The sequence below is a fragment of the Pteropus vampyrus genome, unplaced genomic scaffold (assembly GCF_000151845.1).
Source record: "Pteropus vampyrus isolate Shadow unplaced genomic scaffold, Pvam_2.0 Scaffold103, whole genome shotgun sequence".
Taxonomy (NCBI): Eukaryota; Metazoa; Chordata; class Mammalia; order Chiroptera; family Pteropodidae; genus Pteropus; species Pteropus vampyrus.
The window spans coordinates 1,602,535-1,625,189 of NW_011888884.1; the positions used below are offsets into that span (position 1 = coordinate 1,602,535).

General features: G+C 45.1%; 1 protein-coding gene and 1 pseudogene across 1 annotated transcript in view; both read left to right on the forward strand.

Moving 5' to 3' along the window:
* The window catches only part of EPB41L4B (erythrocyte membrane protein band 4.1 like 4B), a 119,082-nt gene that overhangs the window by 3,139 nt on the left and 93,288 nt on the right, over positions 1–22,655 (forward strand). Inside the window, exon 2 of the mRNA XM_011364986.1 lies at positions 7–23. Coding sequence (XP_011363288.1) covers positions 7–23 — 17 coding nt within the window. The remainder of the gene's footprint in view (positions 1–6; positions 24–22,655) is intronic.
* On the forward strand, positions 3,783–3,901 carry LOC111742889 (annotated as a pseudogene).

Below are 22,655 nucleotides of genomic sequence, written 5' to 3' on the forward strand. Positions count from 1 at the left end.
CCGAAGTGAGCGTGGACCTGCCGGTGAGTGACGGGGCCAGTCCCGGGTACTGGCACCCCGCGCCCCTTGGGGCAGCTCCTCACCCCACATGCTTTTCCTCTGGGGCGCTCCCCTAGCACGTTTCCGCGATCCTCTCCCCCTTCTGCGAGCACCCCTTAACCCTGGTTTTCCCTTTGGACCACCCGGTCCCGGTCTCTTTCGAGGCCCCATCCCTGGCCGGTGCCCTCTCCTTGAAACATTGCACTGCTGGGTAGCACCTTTTCTGGTTTCCACCTCATCCTTTGGGTCTCACCCCTCCCCATTGCACGAGTTTCCTCGTCTCTGCCCCCTGGCGCGGTGACCGGTGTTCCCCTTCGCGCCCCTTGATTCCTGCGGGGGTTTCTTGGTGCTGGGTTGTTGGTTAGAAAATCTCAAAGCAATGCAAGGCTGCCCTGGCATGAACCACTTGCCCCCGCAAAGCCCCCACCAGGCCTGCTACTCTGCAGGTGCCTGAAGTTTGGGAGGGAGTCAGGGGAACAATTCTATTCTCTCTTGATTCCCTCTCGGTGCTCCTCCACTACCTCCGCTCCCCCGTTCCTTATCCCAGAGATCCCCTATAGCCCACAACCTCACAGGGGGTTGGGCGACTTGGGCGCTAACTCTAGAATCGACTCTCTTGGACCTGACCAACTTTGCGCCGGGCAGAGCCCTTACTGGGGCACTGGGAGTCCTCCCCAGGGCCCCCACGGGGCCTGGAGCACCGGGCTTTCCCCTCAGGCAACGTGTGTGGGGCAGCCGAGGCACCCCAGGGTGGCGGCGGCGCCGGGGCTGAGCCAGCCACTCGCCCACAGGTGGTTGCACCCCGCCCTCCTCCAGCAGAGAGAGCTAGGCCGGCTGTCCCCGCCAGGGCATCTGGCTACCTACGTGTCTTTCTAGCCAAGGGGCCAGATCTGGTCAGATCAAATCTGCACATTAATGGGGCGCCTGCTGTGCACCCCGCGCTGCGGCAGACGGTGCCTTTGGGAATCTTTGGGTGTGACTAAGGAGGACACAGCAATGAATGAGCTTTAGATGAATGTTACAGATCACCTCGAAGGTTTCCAGGGAAAAATAATAACATACCTGGACTTCCAAAAAAAGCATTTAGGCCTTCTTGGGTGGGGGAAATTCTTTGGACTTTGCGAGGGAACTAGGAACATGTAAGGGTTTTAGATGGGAAAATCAGAGCCTGCCTGGCCCGGGGTTTAATGCTTCCCTGTGTAGGTTTAATTTTGAGACAGTTTCAATTTATGGCAATTTTATTTTTGTGGCTCCTAGTTCTCTCCGTAGGATATCATTTTGTTATGATAATACCCATTTGGGTTTGGTTTTTTTTATTCATAGAAAAGGAGCCAACATTCCAGTTCTTAGAGTTGTCTAAAATAGCATTAAAATGTTACTGCTGCCGGCGATTGAGGCTCTCCAGCTTTTATTCAGCTGGGAAAGGAGGCCCGAAGAACCGGGAGGAGTGGGCAGCTCGCGGGTGAAGAGAATGTGGCATATTTTGCATCTTGGATCTGGAAAAGGGATGCTCTCCTTGGAAACTTTGACATTGCTCCTTGCTGATGGTTTTCTTCTGTCTTTTCCCCCAAGGATGGTTCATTAATAAAATGTATTGCTTCTGTCAGGTTTGTGCGACAGGCTTAAGTGGTGTTTCTGAGATGAAAGATGCAAACTGAGTAAAGTGCATGCATGGTGAATAGACTCAACAAACAAGGTACACACATGAACAGGTCACAGTAGGAATTACAGCTGGTGGAGCCTTCATTGGAGGGGGGTGTATTTGCATCCTAAAAGGCTTCTTCACTATTAAAGGCTACTTACAAAAAAATTCACTGGGTTTTCTTATGATTGTAGATTTCTTGATACTTTAAGATGTGATTCACCGAATCCCACATTTTATTTATACAGAAATACACACACATACACACACACTGTCCAAAGGCAAATAAAAAGCAAACGCTTAGTTTTGTTATGTGAGCCCTCGGGGAGGAAAGTTGAAGAAAAATCACCAGTGAGCAAGGCTCATCGAATTAAAGATTTAGTAGATATTAGAACTGCACCACAATCTCCTACGCTCGTCTTTCCAGATCAGAGTTTTAGTTCTTGTAATTCTTGGAGTTACGAGGTTAATGCCAAGCATCTAGCTCCCCATGAACTTGCAGCATGTGCTCCTTCAGACCCATTTCACTGGGCTCCCTTTTTATGCTGACCTTTCTGGCATTTGGCCTCACTTGTCATTATTCTCCTCTTCTGCATCCCTGGATTTTTTATCGCTTCCTGGGCTCTGGTGTTGCATGGCTGCCTGGTGCACAGATAGGATTTACCTTTGACCGCCATATCCCTAAGCTGGATTTTTTGTCTCCATTCGCTTCCACAGGCACTCAGTGCACTTGCCAGGCTAACTATGGCTCCTTTGTAATTAAAACTCTCTGGTGGTGTTAGCTTCAAGAATTCCTTTACTAAGCATACTAAAAGTGGTTATGCATCGTCATAAGCCATTTTATTAGCCCTGATCAGGATGCTTGTGTTCTGAAACTGCCTTGAATACAACACCCCCTGCTCAATGTGACTGTGCCAGGGCTCCTCAGCTTTCAGTTCAGTCGACACTTTTTGGGTGTCTCCAGTGTGCCAGGCACTGTGCTATGGACACAAAGGTGAATGAGAGATGGCTTTGGGACCCTTGGGAAACAGATGGAGACACATTTTTTTCATTCCAAGTGATGCTAAGTGATATGACACACTCAGCCAGACAGGGTGCTGGGGATGGACAGGCTGGGCGAATTGGGAGGATTTCCTGGAGACTTTGACACTTGAGATGATAGGATCTCAAATACAATGTCTCTTGTGCATTTTTAGAATACCTGTTGTGTTAAGTCCACTTCTTGGCCAAGCCACAGCCCATTCGTTACAGCTAATAAGGGAAGAAGCAACTGCAGCTGTCTTCTCCAGCCATCCTCCTTTGGCAGGGCCTGGAGCCCCCTTGTCTGTTGGTGGGCTGTGTCCCCTAGCATGCCTGAGTGTTCTTAACCTTTGCCGTGGATAGTCACTGGTTTCCCAGTCTTTGATTACATGTGAATAAAAAGATCTTCTTAAAAAATCCATCTACAACATGCAGTCTAAAGTGGGTTGGCTTTACAGACCAGCTTCCAAGGGAGTCCTTGGCTCACCCTTCCAACCGGAGAGCCACTCTGAGCCATTCCTTTTCAGAAAACCTGATCTTGCCTTGGAAGTTGCCTCTCTCTCCTTAGCCCAGCCCTACCCAGCCCTCAGGTGTGGTCTGTTCAGAGTAGGGCAAGACTCCCTCGGCCTGCCCTAGACACTTTCCTTCTATTAATGCAGCTGAAGATCTCATTAGTGTGCTTGGCAGCAGCACCCACTGTTGACTCATATTAGCTCTCTGTTGACTAAATCCCTGGCATCGCTTTTGCTCGTGCGGCTGTTGCTCAGTCCCGTCTCCCCCCACCCCTGCGTGCACAGTCTTCCAGCAGCTCTGTGTACAAAGCTGTTAGGATGTGTGGCTGGCTGGTTAGCACTCCCACTATGCCTCGGAGGGCATGGCTTTGTTGGCCAGTGTTGCATCTGGCGCAGTCGCTCTCATTGTCTCTGGAACTCCACGTTGACTCATCATGGCGCAGTGGCAAGCGTGGAGAGTTTCAGGATCAGCAGAGCCATGTTTGAGTCTTGTAGGCTGGCTGTGCAGCCTTGGGCAACTTCACCTCTCTGAGCCTTGATTTTCTGGTCTTTAAAATGGGGATGTTGGAGTCTATGGCCATGCCACCCTGAACAAGCCCGATCTCGTCTGATCTCGGAAGCTAAGCAGGGTCAGGCCTGGTTAGTACTTGAATGGAAGACCACCTAGGAAGACCAGGTGCTGTAGTCGTAAAAAAATAAGGGATTGTAAGCTCACAAGGTCCTTGCAATCTGCGAGGTCAACCAAGGGTTGCCTCGCCTAAAAAAATAAATAATAAATAAAATAAAAAATTTAAAAAGGGGATGTTGGGAGGATTACATGACAAGAATATAAACAGCCTCAGTAAATGGCAGGTTGTAATCTTATGTCGCATGCATTCTCTTTGGTCTATGGAAAGGGCTTGGAAAAATATCTAGGAATGGACATTAAAGAAAAGAAAAAAGCTGTGCCAAGAAGGCTACACATTGCTCGTCTCTCCTTTGGTGGAAATTGGACGTTGGATGTCGTGTGAGAGATGGGTTTTAAAAGTTTCACTTTGGATGAGAAAAGAATGCCCCTCCCCACAAATGAATAGAAAAATGCAGATTCTTCGGATTTTAGGATTGGAACCTCTGGTCCAACAGAACATCCTGATACAGCATAAAGGTCACATGCCTTATTTTGGAGTTGAAAGAGACCCTAGACAGAGCATATCCCATCCGTTATGTATGTGGGAAACTGAGGCCTGTGGATAAGAAGTGACTTTCCTGTGGTCATTCAGTGAAGAGTTGGTATGGTCTACTTTAGGAACCTCAGTTGTCTGGCCTTTAGACGTGAGCGTACGATCAGCAGTAGGAAGAAGACGGACCCCTAGTCCTAACACAGCCTCTTGGCAGGACGGTGGGATATGTTCCTGGCAGTTGAAAGTAGAACACGTTTACCCAAACAGTGGGAAACTCTAGCCAAATGGTCCTCTAATTACAGTGTACCGAAAGTTTCATCTGGGATTGTCTTTTCTCCAGTTAAAATTCCCAGAGCCCGTTCCCAGAATTTCTCATTCCTTAGTTCAGAAAGCTGGACTTTTAACAAGCACCCCAGGTGATTCTGAGGAAGGTCCCTTCACACCCTTTGAAAAACCCTGGCTTCAGTACTGTGAGAGCTGTAGGCAATTGGGAGGAGTGGCAGTAGAGTGTCTCTGGACATCTTTGAACTAAGGGTTGATAGTGCCACACCTGAGCTTTAGGGAGCCCATTTTCACCACAGCAGACTGGAGGCTGGGCAGGACGGGGGACTGGAGACCAGTTGTGCTGTTGCAGTAGTCCAGGTGCGGGGTGATGAGGGCCTGGCCAGGAGGAGGGGCAGAGTGCCAGGACAGTTTGTAGGTGGTGTCAGTTGAGTGTATGGGGGAGGGGAAGGCAGAGGGCAGGGACGTAGTAGAGTCTAGCTTGGAGGGCAAGAGTAGCTTCACCCTCAGTTGTGGGAAGGAACGGGGTACCATATAAGACGCCCCACCTCCTGACTTTCGCCCTCTCCCAAGGTACTGGGTGCCATGGGCACCTTGCTTTATCCCAGGCCTCTGGGTGGCTTGTTATTTTCCTGCCCCAGAGGGAGAAAGTATTGTTCGAAGGTGGCCCTCCAGTGCTTAACCCACTCCTACCCCTTCCCAGATGGTGAATGAGACCATGGGGAGCCTCGGATACTTATGTGGATCGATCCCGAGTTTGTGTACTTTTTTAAATACCTTTGTTTTAAAAGGAGGGCTGGGGGCAGGGCACAAAGGTGAATGGTGAACATCCTTCCCAAAGTGAGACATAGGTGTGATCTCTATCTAACTCTGGTTCCGCACTTGCTAGATTGTCAGTGTTAATATTGGCGGGGGGAGAGGTCTTCCCAGCCTCCCCAGTGCCAGTAACATGACCCTACACTGGTCCAGGACTGAGCAAATATTAACTTGCTAAGCACTTTCACGTGTATAATCTCATTGAATTCTGTCCCTAGTGCACTGCTGTGGATGAAGGCACAGGTCTGTTTAATTTCGAAATAGTAAAAGGTGGGGGGAGGGGCAGATAGAACTTCCCCTTAAATTCTTGCACAGTGACTTAGAAAAACATCCACTCCATAACCAGAGAAGTCCTCCACCCACAATTTGTCCTCAAAACACGTGATCCATCCTTTTCCAAGGCCTGGCTCCTGGCCCTCCTCCTCCACTCTGCTTGGATGGACTGTTCTCTCTCCTACAGGACCCTGGTCTGTCTGCTCCCTGGTTTCCTCCTCTGGCCTGTGACAGCTGCCGCAGGCAGGGTCAGCTGCTGATCTATCTTGGTGGGGTTTTTTTTTTCAAGTTAGCATGTGCTTTTCTCTCTCATTTTCATTTCACACTAGAACATGTTTAAAGCGGAATGATTAGAAAATGTAGAGAAGCAAGAGAAGTTAAAAAACCTAAAATCTCATCAGAGATAACCACTATTAAAATCGTGATGTGTATCCATCTGTACCTTTTCCTTCTCTTTTTAGATAAATATCTATTTAAATGGTGAAGTTATATAGGTTGATGAAAATCCCTCTCCAGCACAATTGAACAAGGACTGTAGACCCTCGAGTTTGTGTCTCTTTAGGGTGAGGCCCTGTGTCTCCTGTCTCCCTTTTATGTTCTCTGGGCCCCTTAACTGTGGTGGGGGGCCCCCAGTGGCCATCTGAGCTGCGTACTGCCTACTGTCCCTGAGGGGTGAGAAGCAAGCTCTTTGGAGCCCTTTCTTCCAATCAACTATATTTTACGACAGGTTAAAGGTCCTGCTGATATAGCCACAGTGTCCCTTTGCATCTGAGGGCTTGTGTTCTGAACACCTGCTTTGGGGCAGTCACCACTCTCATGCCTGCCCAGTGTTGCCTACAGCTGATTTGACAGAGGTGGGCAGCAACCTTGCAGCATCCCAGGTGTGCCTCCTCTGCCCTAGTCCCCCCCCACCCCCAATCCCTTTCTGCAGCTTCTTTGGCTTCTCTATAGAGCTGGATGTATCTCACTAGCCCCACTTGATTTTACTTTCCGGCTTATTTTTTATTTATTTTTCCCAAATGTTTTTGTTTGCCCAAGGTATATTTTCTTCAGTCAGCAAAGGCTTATTGAGCACTTACACTGTATTAGCATTGGGGAAGGGTACAAGAGGGATGAAGTAGCTCCAATCTAGAAGGGAAGACAGCATGAATAGATGACTCATCACCCCACATGAGGGAGTAGTGCAGAGGGTGAGCAACTGAGCTGTGGGGTGGAGTTGGCGACGGTTCGATACCCAAAGTGACATCGAATTGTCCTAAAGGATGCATAGGAGTTCAGCTATTAGACTTAGTCGGAAGGCTTTGGGACAGAGGAAACAGCAGATGCAAATGCATGCAGGATGGGAGCCAGAAAAACCCCTTTCCCAGGCTCTAGACTCCTTGGGGTAGGGGAGGATTATGAGCTCCGGCTGTGTCCCTGAATCTTAAAGTATGAATGAAAAACCATTGAAGAGCAGGAGTGTGTCAAGCACTTAGTAAGAGCCAAGGCTTACTGACCATTTTGCTTGGTACTGTGCTACGTGCTTGAATGATTGTCTTGTTGAATCCTCACAAAACTCTATTGGCAGTTACTGTTGTTATCCCTGATTTGTAGGTGGTAGAATTGCGTTAAGACAGGTTAAGAACCTTGTCCATATCACTTGCTAGTAGAGGTAAACTCTGGCTTCGATCTCAGACAGTCTGGCCTGAGATTTGTGGTCTAGGGAAGTCCTCTGACAGCAGGTCTGGGCATGGGAGGAGTGGAAGGATGGGAGTGGATGGGTGGGTGCTGAGCTTGCCCCTGAGGTTCCAAGGTGAATGGAGACTTCTGAGCCTCAGAATATAGTTTCGCCCAGAGTGCATTCTGGTTTGATGGCCATAATTCTTCAGCACTGAGGTCAGAAGTAAGCTAGTTTTTAAAAAGTGCTTAATAGAACACCATTAAAATGTCACAAAGAAATCATTTTATATATTCCCATCCTGCTGCATAGTATCTGGTTGGTTTCACTTCATTCCCTTAAGTCTTTGTGCTTTTGTATACGTGTTTGTAAGTGTGGGGTGTATCCTTTTTCCCCCTCCCATCCAGGCCTTCCTGACATACTTCTCACCAGTTTCTGCCCTCTTTTGAGCTTATTCTGAATTACTAAAATTCACCCCTCATTCTCTGTGTGTGTGTGCATGCATGCGTGCCCTGAGTTATATCTATTTCTACTTATTCTTGGGGTTGGAGGTTGATATGCAAGGGAGCTGGTATCTTACCTGTTGGGCAGTCCTACCCCTGGCTGGTAGAATCCCTTAATTGGCACCATCTGGGGAAGATATTATTATCCTCTTTATGCGTGGTCTAGGGAGCAAATGGCCTTGCGCCACTCGGCTAGTTAGTGTCGCAGAGCCAGAAGTGTATCTAGGTTTCCTGACTCATCTTCAGTGCTCTTTCCCTAGACCCTGCTGTGCACACCCAGCCTTCCTGTGTGACATGTATGCTCCTTGGAACTATTTCGAATGTGATTCAACAGGTCAAAACTTCATGCAATAAAACCCCCTTTCTCTCCTGGACCTCTGTGCCTTTGAGCATTTTCGGTATTTGAGTTCTACTATTTCTCAGCATTTTTTGCAGGTTCTTTTCTCCAAAGTCATAGGTGGCTGAGTCAAAGTCACACCTGCCTGCCCTGTCACCTGCCCATCAAATGGGATATCATTTTCTAGTTCTTAACTTCAAAGGCTTTCCTTTTTGAAGTTAAGAACTAGAAAATGATATCCCAAGGGTCCTGTGCCTCCAGTGGGATCATTCAGAGCTTCCTTGCTTCCCAGCACGGAGCTCAGTCCACACTGCCAGCCATGCCCTGGGACATGGGCTGCTGGTTCTGCAGGTGCCTGCAGAGTCCACGTCTCTCAGCTCTGTGGAGTCTCCTCCATGCCTGGGTCCTGATCTGAATGTCGCTGTTGTGAGTATCCTATGTTATGTCTGCTCAGGCAGGTGAGGTAGGCCTGACGGTGCCTCTCGTTGATCCTACCTGCGCTCTTGTTCAGCTACACCCGTATCGAATTATGGATTTTTTTTTAATTGTGAAAAAATGTGAGTAATATAAAATTTATCATTTTAACCATTTTTAGGTGTACAGTTCAGTGGCATTAAGTACATTCACATTGTTGGGCAGCCATCACCAGTCTTCATCTCCAGAACTTGTTTATCTTCCCAAACTGAAACTGTGCCCATAAAACACTCATTCCCTACCCGCCTCCCCACAGCCCTTGGCAGCCACCATTCTACTTTCTGTCTCTATGAACTTGGCTACTCTAAGTATCTCATATAAGTGGAATCCTACAGCATCTGTCCTTTTGTGTCTGGCTCCTTTTCCTTAGCATGATGTTTTCAAGGTTCATCCATGTTGTAGCACGTGTCAGAACTTCATTCTCTTTTGTGGCCCAATAGTATTCCAGTGTATGTATATGCCACACTTGGTTTATCCATTTATCCGAGTTATGGATTTTTGTGCCAGTCCAGGCCTTCCTAACTCAGTCTTGCCGTTCATTAGTGGTACTCCAGTGGAGACCTGGATGTCCCCAGCCCTTCCCACCTGGTTTTATTCTTGGCATTCTAGAACCTCTGCCCTGGGACTGTTTTGCTTCATGCTCACCCTTCCAGGTCGTCTGCTTTTAGTTTTTCCCCCGGACATTTTTGTCTTGAGTTGCTCAGTGTTGGCAAGTCCTCTGCCCAGCACATACTCTGAACTTTTTAATGATGAAATTTAAATACAAAAGAGTGTCTATTACATGAAGAGTTTATAGAAAAATAATGCAATGAACATGCATGTTCCCACCACCCAACTTAAGAACAAAGACCGTCACCAGTGCTATTAAAGACCCCCACGCTTCTCCCAGTCGCATTCCCCTCCCTCCTGCTCTCCCGAAGTCGGTCTCTCATCCTTTCCTTTTCCTGTTGGTTTGCTGCATGTGTATGCTTCCCCAAACAACATATTGTTAGTTTCACATGTTCGTGGACTTTATATAAGTGGATTTTTCACTCACTACTGTGTCTGTAAGATTCGCACGTATTGACGGGGTAGCTGTGGTTCTTACTGCTTTGCAGTAATCTATTGAAATGTATCCTTTGTTGGTGGACATTTGGGATATTTTCAGTTTGAGGCTGTTGTAAAGAAATGCTGCTTTGAACCTTCTAGAATTGGCCTCCTGATGCACGTATGTGAGCACGCATCTCTCCTGGGTGTGTACCCAGGAGCGGAATGGCTGGGAAGAAGTGAGCAAGGTTTTGATCACGTGAAATTTTTTCCAGAGTCCCAGCAGCATACAAAAGCGTCTGCTGGTCCATTCTTCTCCAAGACTTGTTACCGTGCAGCTTTCCTGTGTTATTTTACCAGTCTGGTGGGAGTTAGTGGGAAGTCCTGTGGTCTTCGCTTTTCCCCAGTTATTGACGGAGTTGAGTATCTTTGCCCATGTTTATAAATCACCTGTATTTACTTCTGGAATGCCTTGTTCTGTTCTTTTTTGCTTGCTTTTTTTTTTTTTTTTTAAAGTTGTATTTTTCTCTTGTGTCTTTCTGAGCTGGTCTCCCATACCCGCTTCCTCTTCTGAGGCAACCTAAGTGGAACCAGAGCGATCACGTCTCTTTAAGCCCCCAAATACCTACACTTCCCTTACAGGCCTTTCCTCACTAAGTAGAAATTCATGTCTTGACTTCAGTTTCTCTATGAATGACCTGAAGTCCGTTGGTGTTGGTGGCTTTTGGTGAGCAGTTGCAGGATCTAGAGGCATTTACTTCAGCTCTGCAGTTGGTACCGGAAACTGGCCTTATTTAAAGCATCTGAGTCAGGGCACACAGAACAGTAAGACAGATTCCTCGCCCTCAAGGAACTTGAGTGGAGATAAGTCACTACACCTGGTATGAAAAGTGCTGTAGAGCATTTTAAATAAGCTCATAGGAAGGCCTAAGATGGGGATTGTGAAGGGGAAACAGAGGACCTGGAAAATTTCAGAGAGAACAGGGGAGAAACAGCTTCCCTGGTGGCCAGATTGGCATGTGCAAAGGCACTGAGGCTTGAAGTAATACACCCGAGATTGCAGCTCCTTGTTCAGCCCTGCTAGTGAGCCCTCATTTCCCACTGGCTGGTCCTCCTTTGAAGAGGTTGAAACTCTGTCTTTGGAAAGATTCGATAAAAGAATGTCTTTTCTTCTTCTATGTCCACCCTCTGTTTCTTCATCAACTTTCTTGGCACTGGTTTTGAATGTCTCCCTTGACCATGGAATCTTTCCTTCTCTAGCTCACTCCTGTTTAGGTTCCTTTACATTCTCCTGGAAGCCCCCAGTGAGCCCTTTCCATCTCTTCCGGCTAGAGGTGCCTGCACACACTTTAGGGAATGCAGAATCAATGAACACTTCAGGGAGAAGGGTGCCGGGGCAAAGAGCAGTGCAGCAGGAACCATGGGGTTTTACCCCTAAAGGAGCACTTGGGGACCAAATGGTCCCAAGCCTCTTTCTGGGATGGCAGATCTTTCTTGGCTGCCTTGAAACACTCGCTGCTGCTCTATGCAGCCGGCTGCTGCTCACCTGTGGCAAATGAGCAGTAATTAGCGTGTAATAAGAGCAGTTTCCTGCATGCAGCCCTCCAGGCTCCTACTCTCAGTGGCTAAGTGACATTCAGCACCTCTCTGAGGCTCCTCCAGCTCTTCTGAAAGTGAACCGTGGTTCTCCCCTGGCTCAGCAGAAACACTGCCTGCCCTGTCACCTGCCCATGAAATGGACATGGGCTTCACCCAGGAAAGCCCCAGTAAACTGTAAAGGCTCCCAAAAGTTGGTTATTAACTCGCAGCTCACTCTGAGCATCTCACTGATTGCAGTCCTCTTATCGTTCCTGTTTGCCAGGGCCTGAGACCTAGGGCCCAAGCCACCTGCTCAGTCACTTGCAATCTGTGTTGGGTGCATCAGTGCTGACTGGATGGCAGTGAGAGTGGCCAGTCAGAGTCCAGGGAGGGGCCCAGGCTGGCTTGGCACTGGCTCCCGTTTGTGCCACCAGCTGGCAGTGGCAGATCCCAGGCATCCTCAAGGGTGAAAGCTGAGCAGCGGAGATCTGGATGTGGGATATATTAATGAGAGAGCAGGGAACCCAAGGTCAGAAGTATTTGTTTAGAATGCCTCATAAGGATTTATTTTGCTTTGAAGTTCAGAAGTATTTAGCTTTGTTCTAAAAGCTGTGGTGTATAGTTCTTCTTCATTAAAAAAACTCCTGAAGAAAAATGCAAAAACTGTGTGCTGTCTTCTGAAAAAGAATTGCTTGTACTTGAATTATTGCAACATGTCATTTATTTTATTAACTCAACTTCAGTGAGTGAGCTCTTCCACATATGAGTTTTCCAGACAGCTATGGTTTATTCTGTTTACTGAGAAGACTTGTTTTATTTCAGCTATTTTATTTATTTATTGAAAATGACAACAAAAAATAGGAATCATCTAGTATGTGTAAGGCTTGGTGTGAGGAATATGAAATGGTCAAAAATGTGGGCCTTGCTTACAAGGAGCTCATTTGGAGTGTGGAATTGTTCATAAATTGCATTGCACGCCATCTGGCCCTCTTAAAAAGGAGAACAAACAACTTTAACCATAACACTAGACAGCATGACTTGGGCACTATCGTAGCTAGACAAATGAAGGAAGCCATTAGAGGTTCCTTGAAAGTAGAGGTGGATTTCCATTAGGGATGACTTCGGGGGTGGGCGGTGACTGTTGGGTTGATTTTGACAGTGAGTGGTGAAGGTTTGGCAGTCCAGGTGGAAGAACAGCGAGGCCAACTTCACTGTGGAGGACAAGGACTGGATGTGTTTGGAAAACAATGTAGTTTGTGGGATGCTGAAGCAGAGGAGATAGGAAGGGAGGCTAAGACCACTTGGAGTTTGGCTCTTCAGGGTGTTTGAGGTTGGGTGGTCAGGCTAAGAGGCTGTGAGCTGCACTTTGGGTCTAAACTAAGGCATTGATGGGTCAGGCAGATGCAGTGGAGTTTGAGGATATGCAGTCCAGTGGATTTGGTGGCTGGATTTAGGAGTGGAATTGATGGAGAAGCTGAGATGTGACCCCCATGTTTTGTGCATGGCATGTTGGTGAACCTGGGGGTGGAGCAGCAGTAGGGAGGAGCCCTGTCTAGTACCATATCTGCTTGGTCCTTGGTTTTGTATAGTTTGCAAATGTAAGATGTTTTTGGCATTTTCTTTAAGACCTCCAGATGGTGTCAGTTTTAAGGTGCCACAAAACCTGAGTTCGTTTCTGGTTGTGTTTTAGATGAGGCCAATGTGGAGAACCAGCGAGTCAGACACCTGGAGAGGAGTCTGGTGAGGGTTTGAATGCAATTCATATCCAAAAGGGCCAGCTCGGAGACCGAAACTGGAGAGTGACAGTAGCTGACATGTGTAGCTATGTAGGAGCTTGTTCTCTGCTAGGCTCTGGGTGGCTGATGTATGTGGACATATCTCAGCTCCCACGGAGTCCCTGAGCATAGGGTCTAGTGTTCTTGTCACTATTTACAGATGAGAAAAGGAAGGCAGCCCACACTCTAGGCCACTCTGCTCTGTTGCCTTTCAAACCTGGTGGGGTTGACGTTTTCAAGGCCGTCATGAAATGAAAAACTCGAGCAAATAATGAAGAGGCACAGGCATTTACTGAGGGTCTGCCTGCTGTATACACTGAACCAAGCCAGGGGCCGGTGGATACCATGCTGAGTCAAAGATGCATCTCTTTCCTTAAGCAACTGCCAGTTTAATGAGAAGATGTGTCTTTTGCATTTGCAGAAAACGCTACAGTTTTTCCATGCTTTTACCCAGTTTTCTTCCTTAAAGAGGAAGAGACAGGGCAAGCGACAAAAGAAAGGTGATCTGCCTTGCTTCTCAGAGGATACTGCAAAGTCAGCTCTTTTAGGTCAGAGCTCTGGGATGGTTGTAGCATTTTAGGTGCAGACACTGGTATCTGGAATGCGGGACCCAGGGAAGAAAGCAGAACTTGAATAATTCTTTGAAAATCATGGCTCTGAATCAATCTCATTGTGGGTTATTTTGATCTCAAATATTGATCTCAAAATTATAGTTCTCCGCATCAGATGGTGTGAGAAGGGCAATGAAGACCAGTCTATACAGTTTGGCCCAAACTGAATTTTAAAATTCATCTTTTTGTATTCAAACGCATTATGCTGAGTGAAATAAACCTTACGCAAAAGAATACCTTCTGGATGATTCCATTTATGTGCATTTCCAGAACTAGCAAAACTAACCTGTGGAGAAAACAAGTCAGAAACTCTGTTTCTTTTGGGGAGTGGAAAGGGCCAAGGGTTGACTGGGAAGGGACACTTGGGAACTTTTGGGGGGACTTGAATTTGCTATCAAAATGGAATAGCTCAGATATGTGTGTTTTGATGCAAGTAAACTTGTCACCGTCCCAGAAAAAGACATGGAAAAAAATGAATGGCAAGCCAGGGAGGAATGAACAGAGAAAAAAATGATACAAAGTGTTGGTAATTGTTCAAGCTGAGTGACAGGTGTTTACTATACTATTCTGTTTTCTTTGTATTTGTTTGAAATTGTCCATTATACAAAGTTTTATTTTATTTTTTAAGTGTTTTAAAGAGAGAGCATACCAGGTCATCTTTGTTGATTCCTCCTTCCCAGAAGCCAGCCAGTTTGTTGTCTCCTGGGGAAAAGCTGGGCTCTCTGGGTACTGGAGTTGGTCCCAGCTGCCCTGGCCACAGTCTCTCTGGGCTTGCTTATTTCCCCGCTGTGTTTGGTGGCCATGAATTTTGAACTTTGGCCCCCTCACTCCCTCACCTGCCATCATCTCTGTCCTTTTGTCCCCTGTCCTTTTGCTGTCCCTATGATCCGGGAATAGGCCTTCCCTTTCTGTGGGACTTTGACCATCCCACTCCACCCATGTCTAGTTCCTTATCTCTGACTCCTCGAGGCCTCTAGGATGACAAGTCCTTCTCGGCTGTGAGTGAATCCACAAAAGGTGAATTCACTTGAGTCTCATTTCCTTTCCAGCACCTGTGTGCCTTTGCTCAGAGAGACAAAGTCTGTGACTTGGAGGGCTAGCACCCCTGTGTCCCCTCACAGATGTAAAAGAGTACATGCTGTGTGATTCCATTAAATGAACTTCAGGTAAAACAAATCCTCGGTGCCTGTGGGAAGGAAGGCAAGGGTGGAAATTGGGAAGAGGCACACGGTTTCCGGGAGGCGGGCAGCGTTCTGTGTTTTCACCTGGGTGGTAGTTGCACAGGTGTGTTCACTTATGATAATTCCTTGAGTGGTACGCATCTGACCTGTGTACTACTTCTAGCTGTGTATGTCACCCTTCAATTAAAAAGTAAACCAGAGGTCTTTAAAAGGCTTTCAAAAATTGCCACATTGCACATAAAAAATTTCAAGTTTGTAGACTTTTAAAAAAAAAATTGGAAGATCTGATCACACAGTCTGAATCCCCATTGCGCAGCAGTTGGCCGAATCTTGTGTTGGCTGCCCGCACCCCCTTTCCTCAGGACCCCCTCCATCGTGTGATGTCCTCTGTCTGTGCACCATTCCCGTTCTCCATGCCGTGCCCCTTCCAGCACAAATTCCTCAAAGTGGCTGGCATGTGGGTGGCCCCTCATAACCCCATATGGATTTTCCTCTTTTACATTCCTTATTTCTTTTAGAAGGTGTGAGGGCTAGAGGGTTCAATGCCTGGCTTAATGGCAATCTTGTAGGAATACCTTTGACATGGATTTGAAGTTCTGGGCTACTGGGGTCTTGTGTGAGAAGCCATTGCAGCTGAATTAGTTCTCCTTGAACTCGGGAAAATCGGGGTTAGCTTGTGATCCGTTGGTAGCATTTAAAGATGATGAGAAGTTGCTATAGTTGCACGTAGGCGTTTAGTTCTGTAAATAATTTCCTATTTGTGTGTTCTATTTTAAAGGCACATTCCATAGCAATACTAGTTAATGCTTGTACCTTGCTTGACGTTCAGTTGTTGATTTAAAAATGCATGTATGATTGGGAACCTTTTTTTTCTTAGTTAATGAATAAGGAAAAGCTAACTTTTTGTGTAATTAACTTACAGTCAACATTCTTCTCTCAACAGCTCACACTAACTACAAACCACACACCTGGGGAATTATCTTGATAATGCCATCTTTGCAAATCCAAACCTACAGAGAGACTGTAAGCATTGCACACACCCCTTTTCTCCATCTGAATGTGTCAGTCTCTGCCTTCTTGTAGGAGACTTTTTTTTTTTTAAAGGCCACTGACTCACTAAAAAAGAAAAAAAAAAAGAAAAAAGAAAAAGAAATGAGAGAAGAAAAATCAAAGGCCAGCCATAAAGACAACTTTGTTTGTATACCTATCATTAGATGAATGGATGGTGGTGCCTCAGTTATAGTTTTATGACCCTGACTGCCAAACTCACCATAGATAAGCTTAAATGTTGTATGTATTTTTCCACTTATTAACCTTATTGAATATTTTATATGCACACAGAGCTAAGAAAATAGCCCTGAAATTCTGTGCCTTAGCAGTTGGTGTGATCACTGAAAGTACTAAAATGCAGGCAAATTTGCTAGCTGGGTTTTCATTGTTCACACTGAAAGAATACCAGCCATGGGCAAGAGCCAAGGAACCTGGGCCTCAAGACTGCTGTGGAAACGGCGTCCATGCTGTTGAGAACAGGTCTCACCGTCAGTTCAGCCCCAGGAGTACCATGCAAAGTGTCCACTGGCTGCCTACCACCCAGCAAAGGCTCCAGATCTCCAGAGGGATGTGGTGGAAAGTTCCCGGAGCTTAAATAGAGTCAGAGGTCCCGGTACAGCCCTGGCTCTGCCCGTAGCCAGCTGTGACCGTGCTGGATGAGACCCTCGTCATCATCACTGGGTGGAATGGGTGCTGTGTTATCTCCTTTTCATAGGTGGGGAACAGACCCTGAAGGTTAAGGGGCTTAGTTAGAATCATGGTGTGAGTGGTGGAGCCAGATACACACCTGGTCCTGACTTGAAGCCATGTTCCTCTCCCTGTATTAGTTTGCTTGGGCTGCCATAACAAAATGCCATAGACCAGGTGGTTTTAACAACAGAAATTTAGTTTCTTACAGTTCCGGAAGCTGAGCTCAAGGTACTGGCAGGGTTGGTTTCCTCTGAGACCTCTCTCATTGGCTTGCAGACAGCTGCCCCTCTCTCTGTGTCTTCCCATGGTCATTTCCCTGTTGGCGTCCCTGATGTCTTTGCCTGTGAACCATTCTTTCTCTTTACAAGGATGCAGTCAGATAGGATTAGGGCCTACCCTAATTAACTCGCTTTAACTTAATTACCTCTTCAAAGGCTCTGTCTCTAACTATAGCCACATTCTGAGGCACTAGGGGTCAGGGCTTCAACTTGTGAAATTTTGAGGGGACACAGTTCAACCCGTAACACTCCCCTGTCATTTAACTCCCATAAAGCTCATCTTCTGTGAGTGCGCATGCTACCTAGAATGAGGCCACCTCTGTCACTGGGTGTGTCCTTTGGGCGAACCCTGGGGCCCAGCCCTATTAAATCCTTCATTTCGTTTCATCCTCAAACGTTCTTACCAAGTAAAATTTCCTGACACCAAACTCAACCGCAGAGCTGGGACTCAGAGTGCTAAAGGGCTCCACCGAGAAAAGGGGAACAGTCCTTATGGGACTGGGTAGTTAGGGAAGCTACCTGTGTGCCAGGTAGCACCGACCTACCATACTTTGCAAATAGTCACATTTCTAAGTTGCAGGATAGATGGGGGCAGTCGTCCCCCCAAAGTTAGTTCTTTCTCTTCAGGGCTCTTGGCTGGGTTTCCTGGGAATTTGTTGCATATTTATAAAAGTGGAGTTACTTGCTTTCAGAATTGCGTGGAGGGGGAATCTGAAATCTGGCTGCAAAAAGTAATTTGGCAAATTTATTTTCAGGGCTGCCCTTCTTCCAGCAGCTTGTTTCAAACTCAACCTCTGGCACCAAGACATCCATCATTTTAATTGCATGTTACTGTTTAGTCAGGCACGAATTTGTTCCATTTTCTTTTTCCTTTTTCTCGTGGTTTAGGATGTTTTTTTTTTTTTTTTCCTGGTCTACCATTTAAAAAAGCCAAAAATACTTCCCCATACCAAGCACCTTCTAGAGTCAAAGAATTTTTAACACTGAGATTTCTGGTTTTTTTGGTGTTGCATATTTGGTTTTTAACCTTTAGGAAGCAGAAATGCTAGGCTTGCCTTTTCCTTGCTTGTTCAGGTAACACCCATAACGCAGTAGTCACGAGATAATCCTAAGAAAGAAAATTGTATCGGTCTCAGGGTCACAGGCTCTTATTCTATTCCTTGCTTTGCAGTGGCTTCCTGGCAACGTGACCTGCCTCTGGCTTTGTTTTACCCATCTGTAAAATGAGGGACTTAAATATGCTGATTTCTAGAACTTTCCTGTGTTCTGAAAACTTAGTTTTTGAGTAGGTCTCCGTACCAAGCCCTGATGACTATGGCTATCCGAGGTTGTCCACCGAGGAGCTTGTCCTGGTCCATATCGGATGTTTTTACTCACAGGTGATAGTGCTTTAGTGCGAGGTTAAAAATCAATCATGTATCCCTCAGAAACGTTCTCAGGGTTAAAATCCTTGTTTCCATGAAATTGGATAGGGTAGAATGTTAACTTTGGTATCCAAAACTTAAATTTAGCTTTCATGGTTACACATTCTTCCTCTCTCTCAAAGCGTGTTACTTTGTGTCTGTAAAGTTAAGTGCCAAGCACAGTAGTGCATCGCCTTTGTTAACTGCACCAGTAACGGGCATGGGGATGAAATGTGACTTGGGGTCCATAGGTAGGTACTGAGTTGGAGCCCGACAGCGGTCCACGTATTATATTTCGTGTTAGTGACATGGAAGACAGTTAGGTGTCGTTTGCCCTTTTGCATCCCCCAGGACTTTCTCCTTCACTGTGGGCACAGGCTCCTCTTCCCAGCCAGTGGCTTGGATTCCGAAGGCAGAGCTCAGGCCGGATAGTGCCGACACTCAACTCGTTAGCAGTTTGTGAGGTTTTCTTTAAGTTTTTTTCTTTCTTTTTTTTTTGGAAATTTTTAACTATACAAAGTAGAGAGAACAGGGTGATGAAACTCTCATGTACACAACACCCATTTATTATTATTTCTCCGGAGTATTTTAAAGCAACTCCCAGACAACTTGCATTTAATCTATTCATACTTAAGTGAGTATCTCTTACATATAAATATACACTGTGTTTGTGTGTGATAATACTAGTATCATACTCCACAAAAAGAACAATGATTCCTTACTGTCATCTAATACCAAGTCCTTGTTCAGTTTTTCCCAGTCATCTCAAAAACCTTTTCATGGTTGGTTGGTTTGAATCAGGAGCCAACTGCAGACCACACATTGCGTTTGGTAAATAATGTCTCTTAAGTCTCTTTTAATTCATAACTGTCTCCTCCCCTCTTTTCAGTGCAGTTTATTGAGTTCTTCATAAGTGCTTTGTGAATGTAGAGTACGGCAGCCCCAGATATTCCAACCCTCGATTTTAATGTCTTTCTCCTAAACAGAGTGAGTGGCCTTCAAAGAATAGTTTTTTTGGTTTGTTTATCCTTTTTCTTTTTCTGGAGAATTCGTATGTTTATTATTCTTCTTTCTCATCTCCAAGCAATACCAAAGTTAGTATTTCGTAAGAAACATTTTTTTAAAGTTATGAAAAACTTTTACGTACATACACATATGACACGCACACATGCTCTATCTGTGAATATATGTGCTTTTCATTCTGGTTATCTGTTGTTTCATAACCAATTCCCCCTATAATGCTTAGTGGCTTAAAACAACAACCATTTTTCATAGCTCCTGGATCCTGTTGGTTTAGAATTTGGGTGGAGCTCAGCTGGGAGAATCTTCTGGTCCTCTGATACCCAGGACAAGGACACCCAGAAGTACTCATTTGGAAGATGAGCTTGGGTGCATGACTTGGCAGTAATGACTGGAAGGCTGGGCTCAACTGGGACAGTTGATGGGAACATCTTCTCATGGCCTCTTCAGCATAGCAGTCTCCGGGCAGTTGGACTTTTAACATGGTGGCTGGCTCTACCCCAAGAGCAAGCATCCCAAGAGAACCATCGCCTTGCCTCGGAAATCACAAAGCGTTATTAACATCATATTCTGTTTGGCTTGAGCAGAGTACCATGCTCTTCCAGATTCAAGGGCAAGGTGCAGAGACCTTGCAGCCATGTTAGTAAACACCACGGTTTAAAAGAGTGACACTAACACTAGCATTCTAGGTACTTGCCACCTGTCCTTCTAAGTCTTTTGGTGTAAGATGGAGGCTACTAGAATGGGAAGCACCTGCCTTAAGAGGTCATAAAAGGCAGTCTCCTGCTCCCTGTTCTCATTCACTAGGGATTTGAATGGACTCAGTTGGGCAGAGAGCAGTATGACAGGTTACATGACGCACCGTGCCTAATAATAAAGGCGACGTGGAGGGGCTCCCAATCCAGAACGCTAAGAGGAATTTGTCCTTTGTGTTAGGAAGGTTATCAGATAGTCTGTTAATGTCCCTGTTGATAGGGATAGTACATTAAAATGTGCCTGATGGTAGTATCAAGAAAAATTTGAAGCGTGTTCAGCGTGTGCTGCTTTGATGTTCCATATTGAGAGTAGGAGTCATACCATTTGTACTATATATACATCATTTTTTTTAACATTTTATTTTTTTATTTTCCCCCTTCCCCCTCCCCCCTCCCTTCTGGTAACTACTAGTCCATTGTCCATGTCCACGAGTCTCTGTTTGTTTGTCTTGTTCATTTGTTGCTTTTAGGTTTATATCCCATATATGTGATATCATGTGATTTTCAAACTTTTCTGTCTGGCTTATTTCTCTTAGTATGATTATTTCAAGGTTCATCCATGTTGTTGCAAATGGCAGTATTTCGTCTCTTCTTATGGCTGAGTAATATTCCATTGTATATATGTACCACAGCTTCTTTAGCCAGTCATCTGTCGTAGGACACTTCAGTTGCTTCCATGTCCTGGCCACTGTGAATAATGCTGCTATGAACATCGGTGTGCAGATATCTTTTCAGATATGGGTTTTCAAGTCTTTGGGGTAAATATCCAGTAGAGGGATTGCTGGATCATATGGTAGGTCAATTCTTAGTTTTTTGAGGAACCTCCATACTGTTTTCCATAGTGACTGTACCAATTTGCAGTCCCAGCAGCAGTGTATGAGGGTTCCTATTTCTCCACATTCCTCTCCAACATTTGTTATTACTTGTCCTGTTGATTATAGTCATTCTAACAGATGTGAGATGGTATCTCATTGTGGTTTTGATTTGCATTTCCCAAATAGCTAGCGATGCTGAGCATCTTTTCATATATTTGTTGGCCATTTGTATGTCCTCTAGGGAGAAGTGTCTGTTCAGATCCTCTGCCCGTTTTTTGATTGGATTGTTTGTTTTTTTGCTGTTACTGAGTTGTATGAGTTCTTTGTATATTTTGGATATTAGGCCCTTATCGGTGTTGCTTGCAAATATATTTTCCCAGTCAGATGGTGTCTCTTTACCTTGTTGACGGTTTCTTTTGCTGAGCAGAAGCTTTTTAGTTTGATGTAGTCACATTGATTTATTATAGCTTTTACTTCCCTTGCCTTTGAGGTCAAATTCATAAAATACTCTTTAAGCTCAAGGTCCTTGAGTTTAGTTCCTATATTTTCTTCTATGCATTTTATTGTTTCAGGTCTTATATTCAGGTTCTTAATCCATATTGAGTTAATTTTAGTGTGTGGTGATAGGCAACAGTCTAGTTTCATTCTTTTGTAGGTGGCTTTCCAGTTTTCCCAGCACCACTAATTAATGAGGCTTTCCTTTCTCCACTGTATATTTTTGGCATTTTTGTCGAAAATTATTTGCCCATATAAATATAAGTTTACTTCTGGACTCTCGATTCTGTTCCACTGGTCTGTGCGTCTGTTTTTCTGCCAGAACCATGCCGTTTTGATTACTGTCGCTTTATAGTATAATTTGAAGTCAAGCAGAGTGATGCCTCCAGCTTCATTCTTTTTTCTCAGGATGGCTTTGGCAATTCGGGGTCTTTTGTGCTTCCATACAAATCTGATGATTTTTTGTTCTATTTCTTTAAAAACTGCCAATGGGATTTTGATGGGGATTGCATTAAATCTGTATAATGCTTTAGGTAATAAGGTCATTTAAACTATGGTGATTCTTCCAATCCAAGAACACAGAATATCTTTCCATTTCTTGTATCTTTGGTTTCTTTTAATAGAGTCTTAATAGTTTTCATTATACAGGTCCTTCACATGTTTCATTAGATTTATTCTTAGGTATTTTGTTGTTGTTGTTGCAGTCGCAAAAGGAATTATTTTTTCCACTTCTTTTTCTGACACTTCGTTATTAAAGTATAGAAACGCTATGGTTTTTTGAACATCGATTTTTGTATCCAAAGACTTCACTGTATTTGCTTATTGTTTCTAGTAGTGTTCTTGTGGAGTCTTTAGGGTTTTCTATATAGAGAATCATATCATCCGCAAATAGTGACAATGTGACTTCTTCATTTCCTATTTGGATGCCTTTTATATCTTTCTCTTGCCTGATTGCACTTGCTAGGACCTCCAATGTTATATTGAATAAGAGTGGCAATAGTGGACAGCCTTGCCTTGTTCCTGATCTTAGAGGGAAGGTTTTTAGTTTTTCACCATTAAGTATAATGTTGGCTGAGGGCTTGTACAGATGGCCTTTATTATGTTAAGGTACTTTCCTTCTATAGTGATTTTGTTAAGTGTTTTGATCCTAAATGGATGCTGTATCTTGTCGAAGGTTTTTCCTGCATTTATTGATATAATCAAATGATTCTTATTTTTTAATTTGTTTATGCAGTGTATCACATTAATCGATTTGTGTATGTT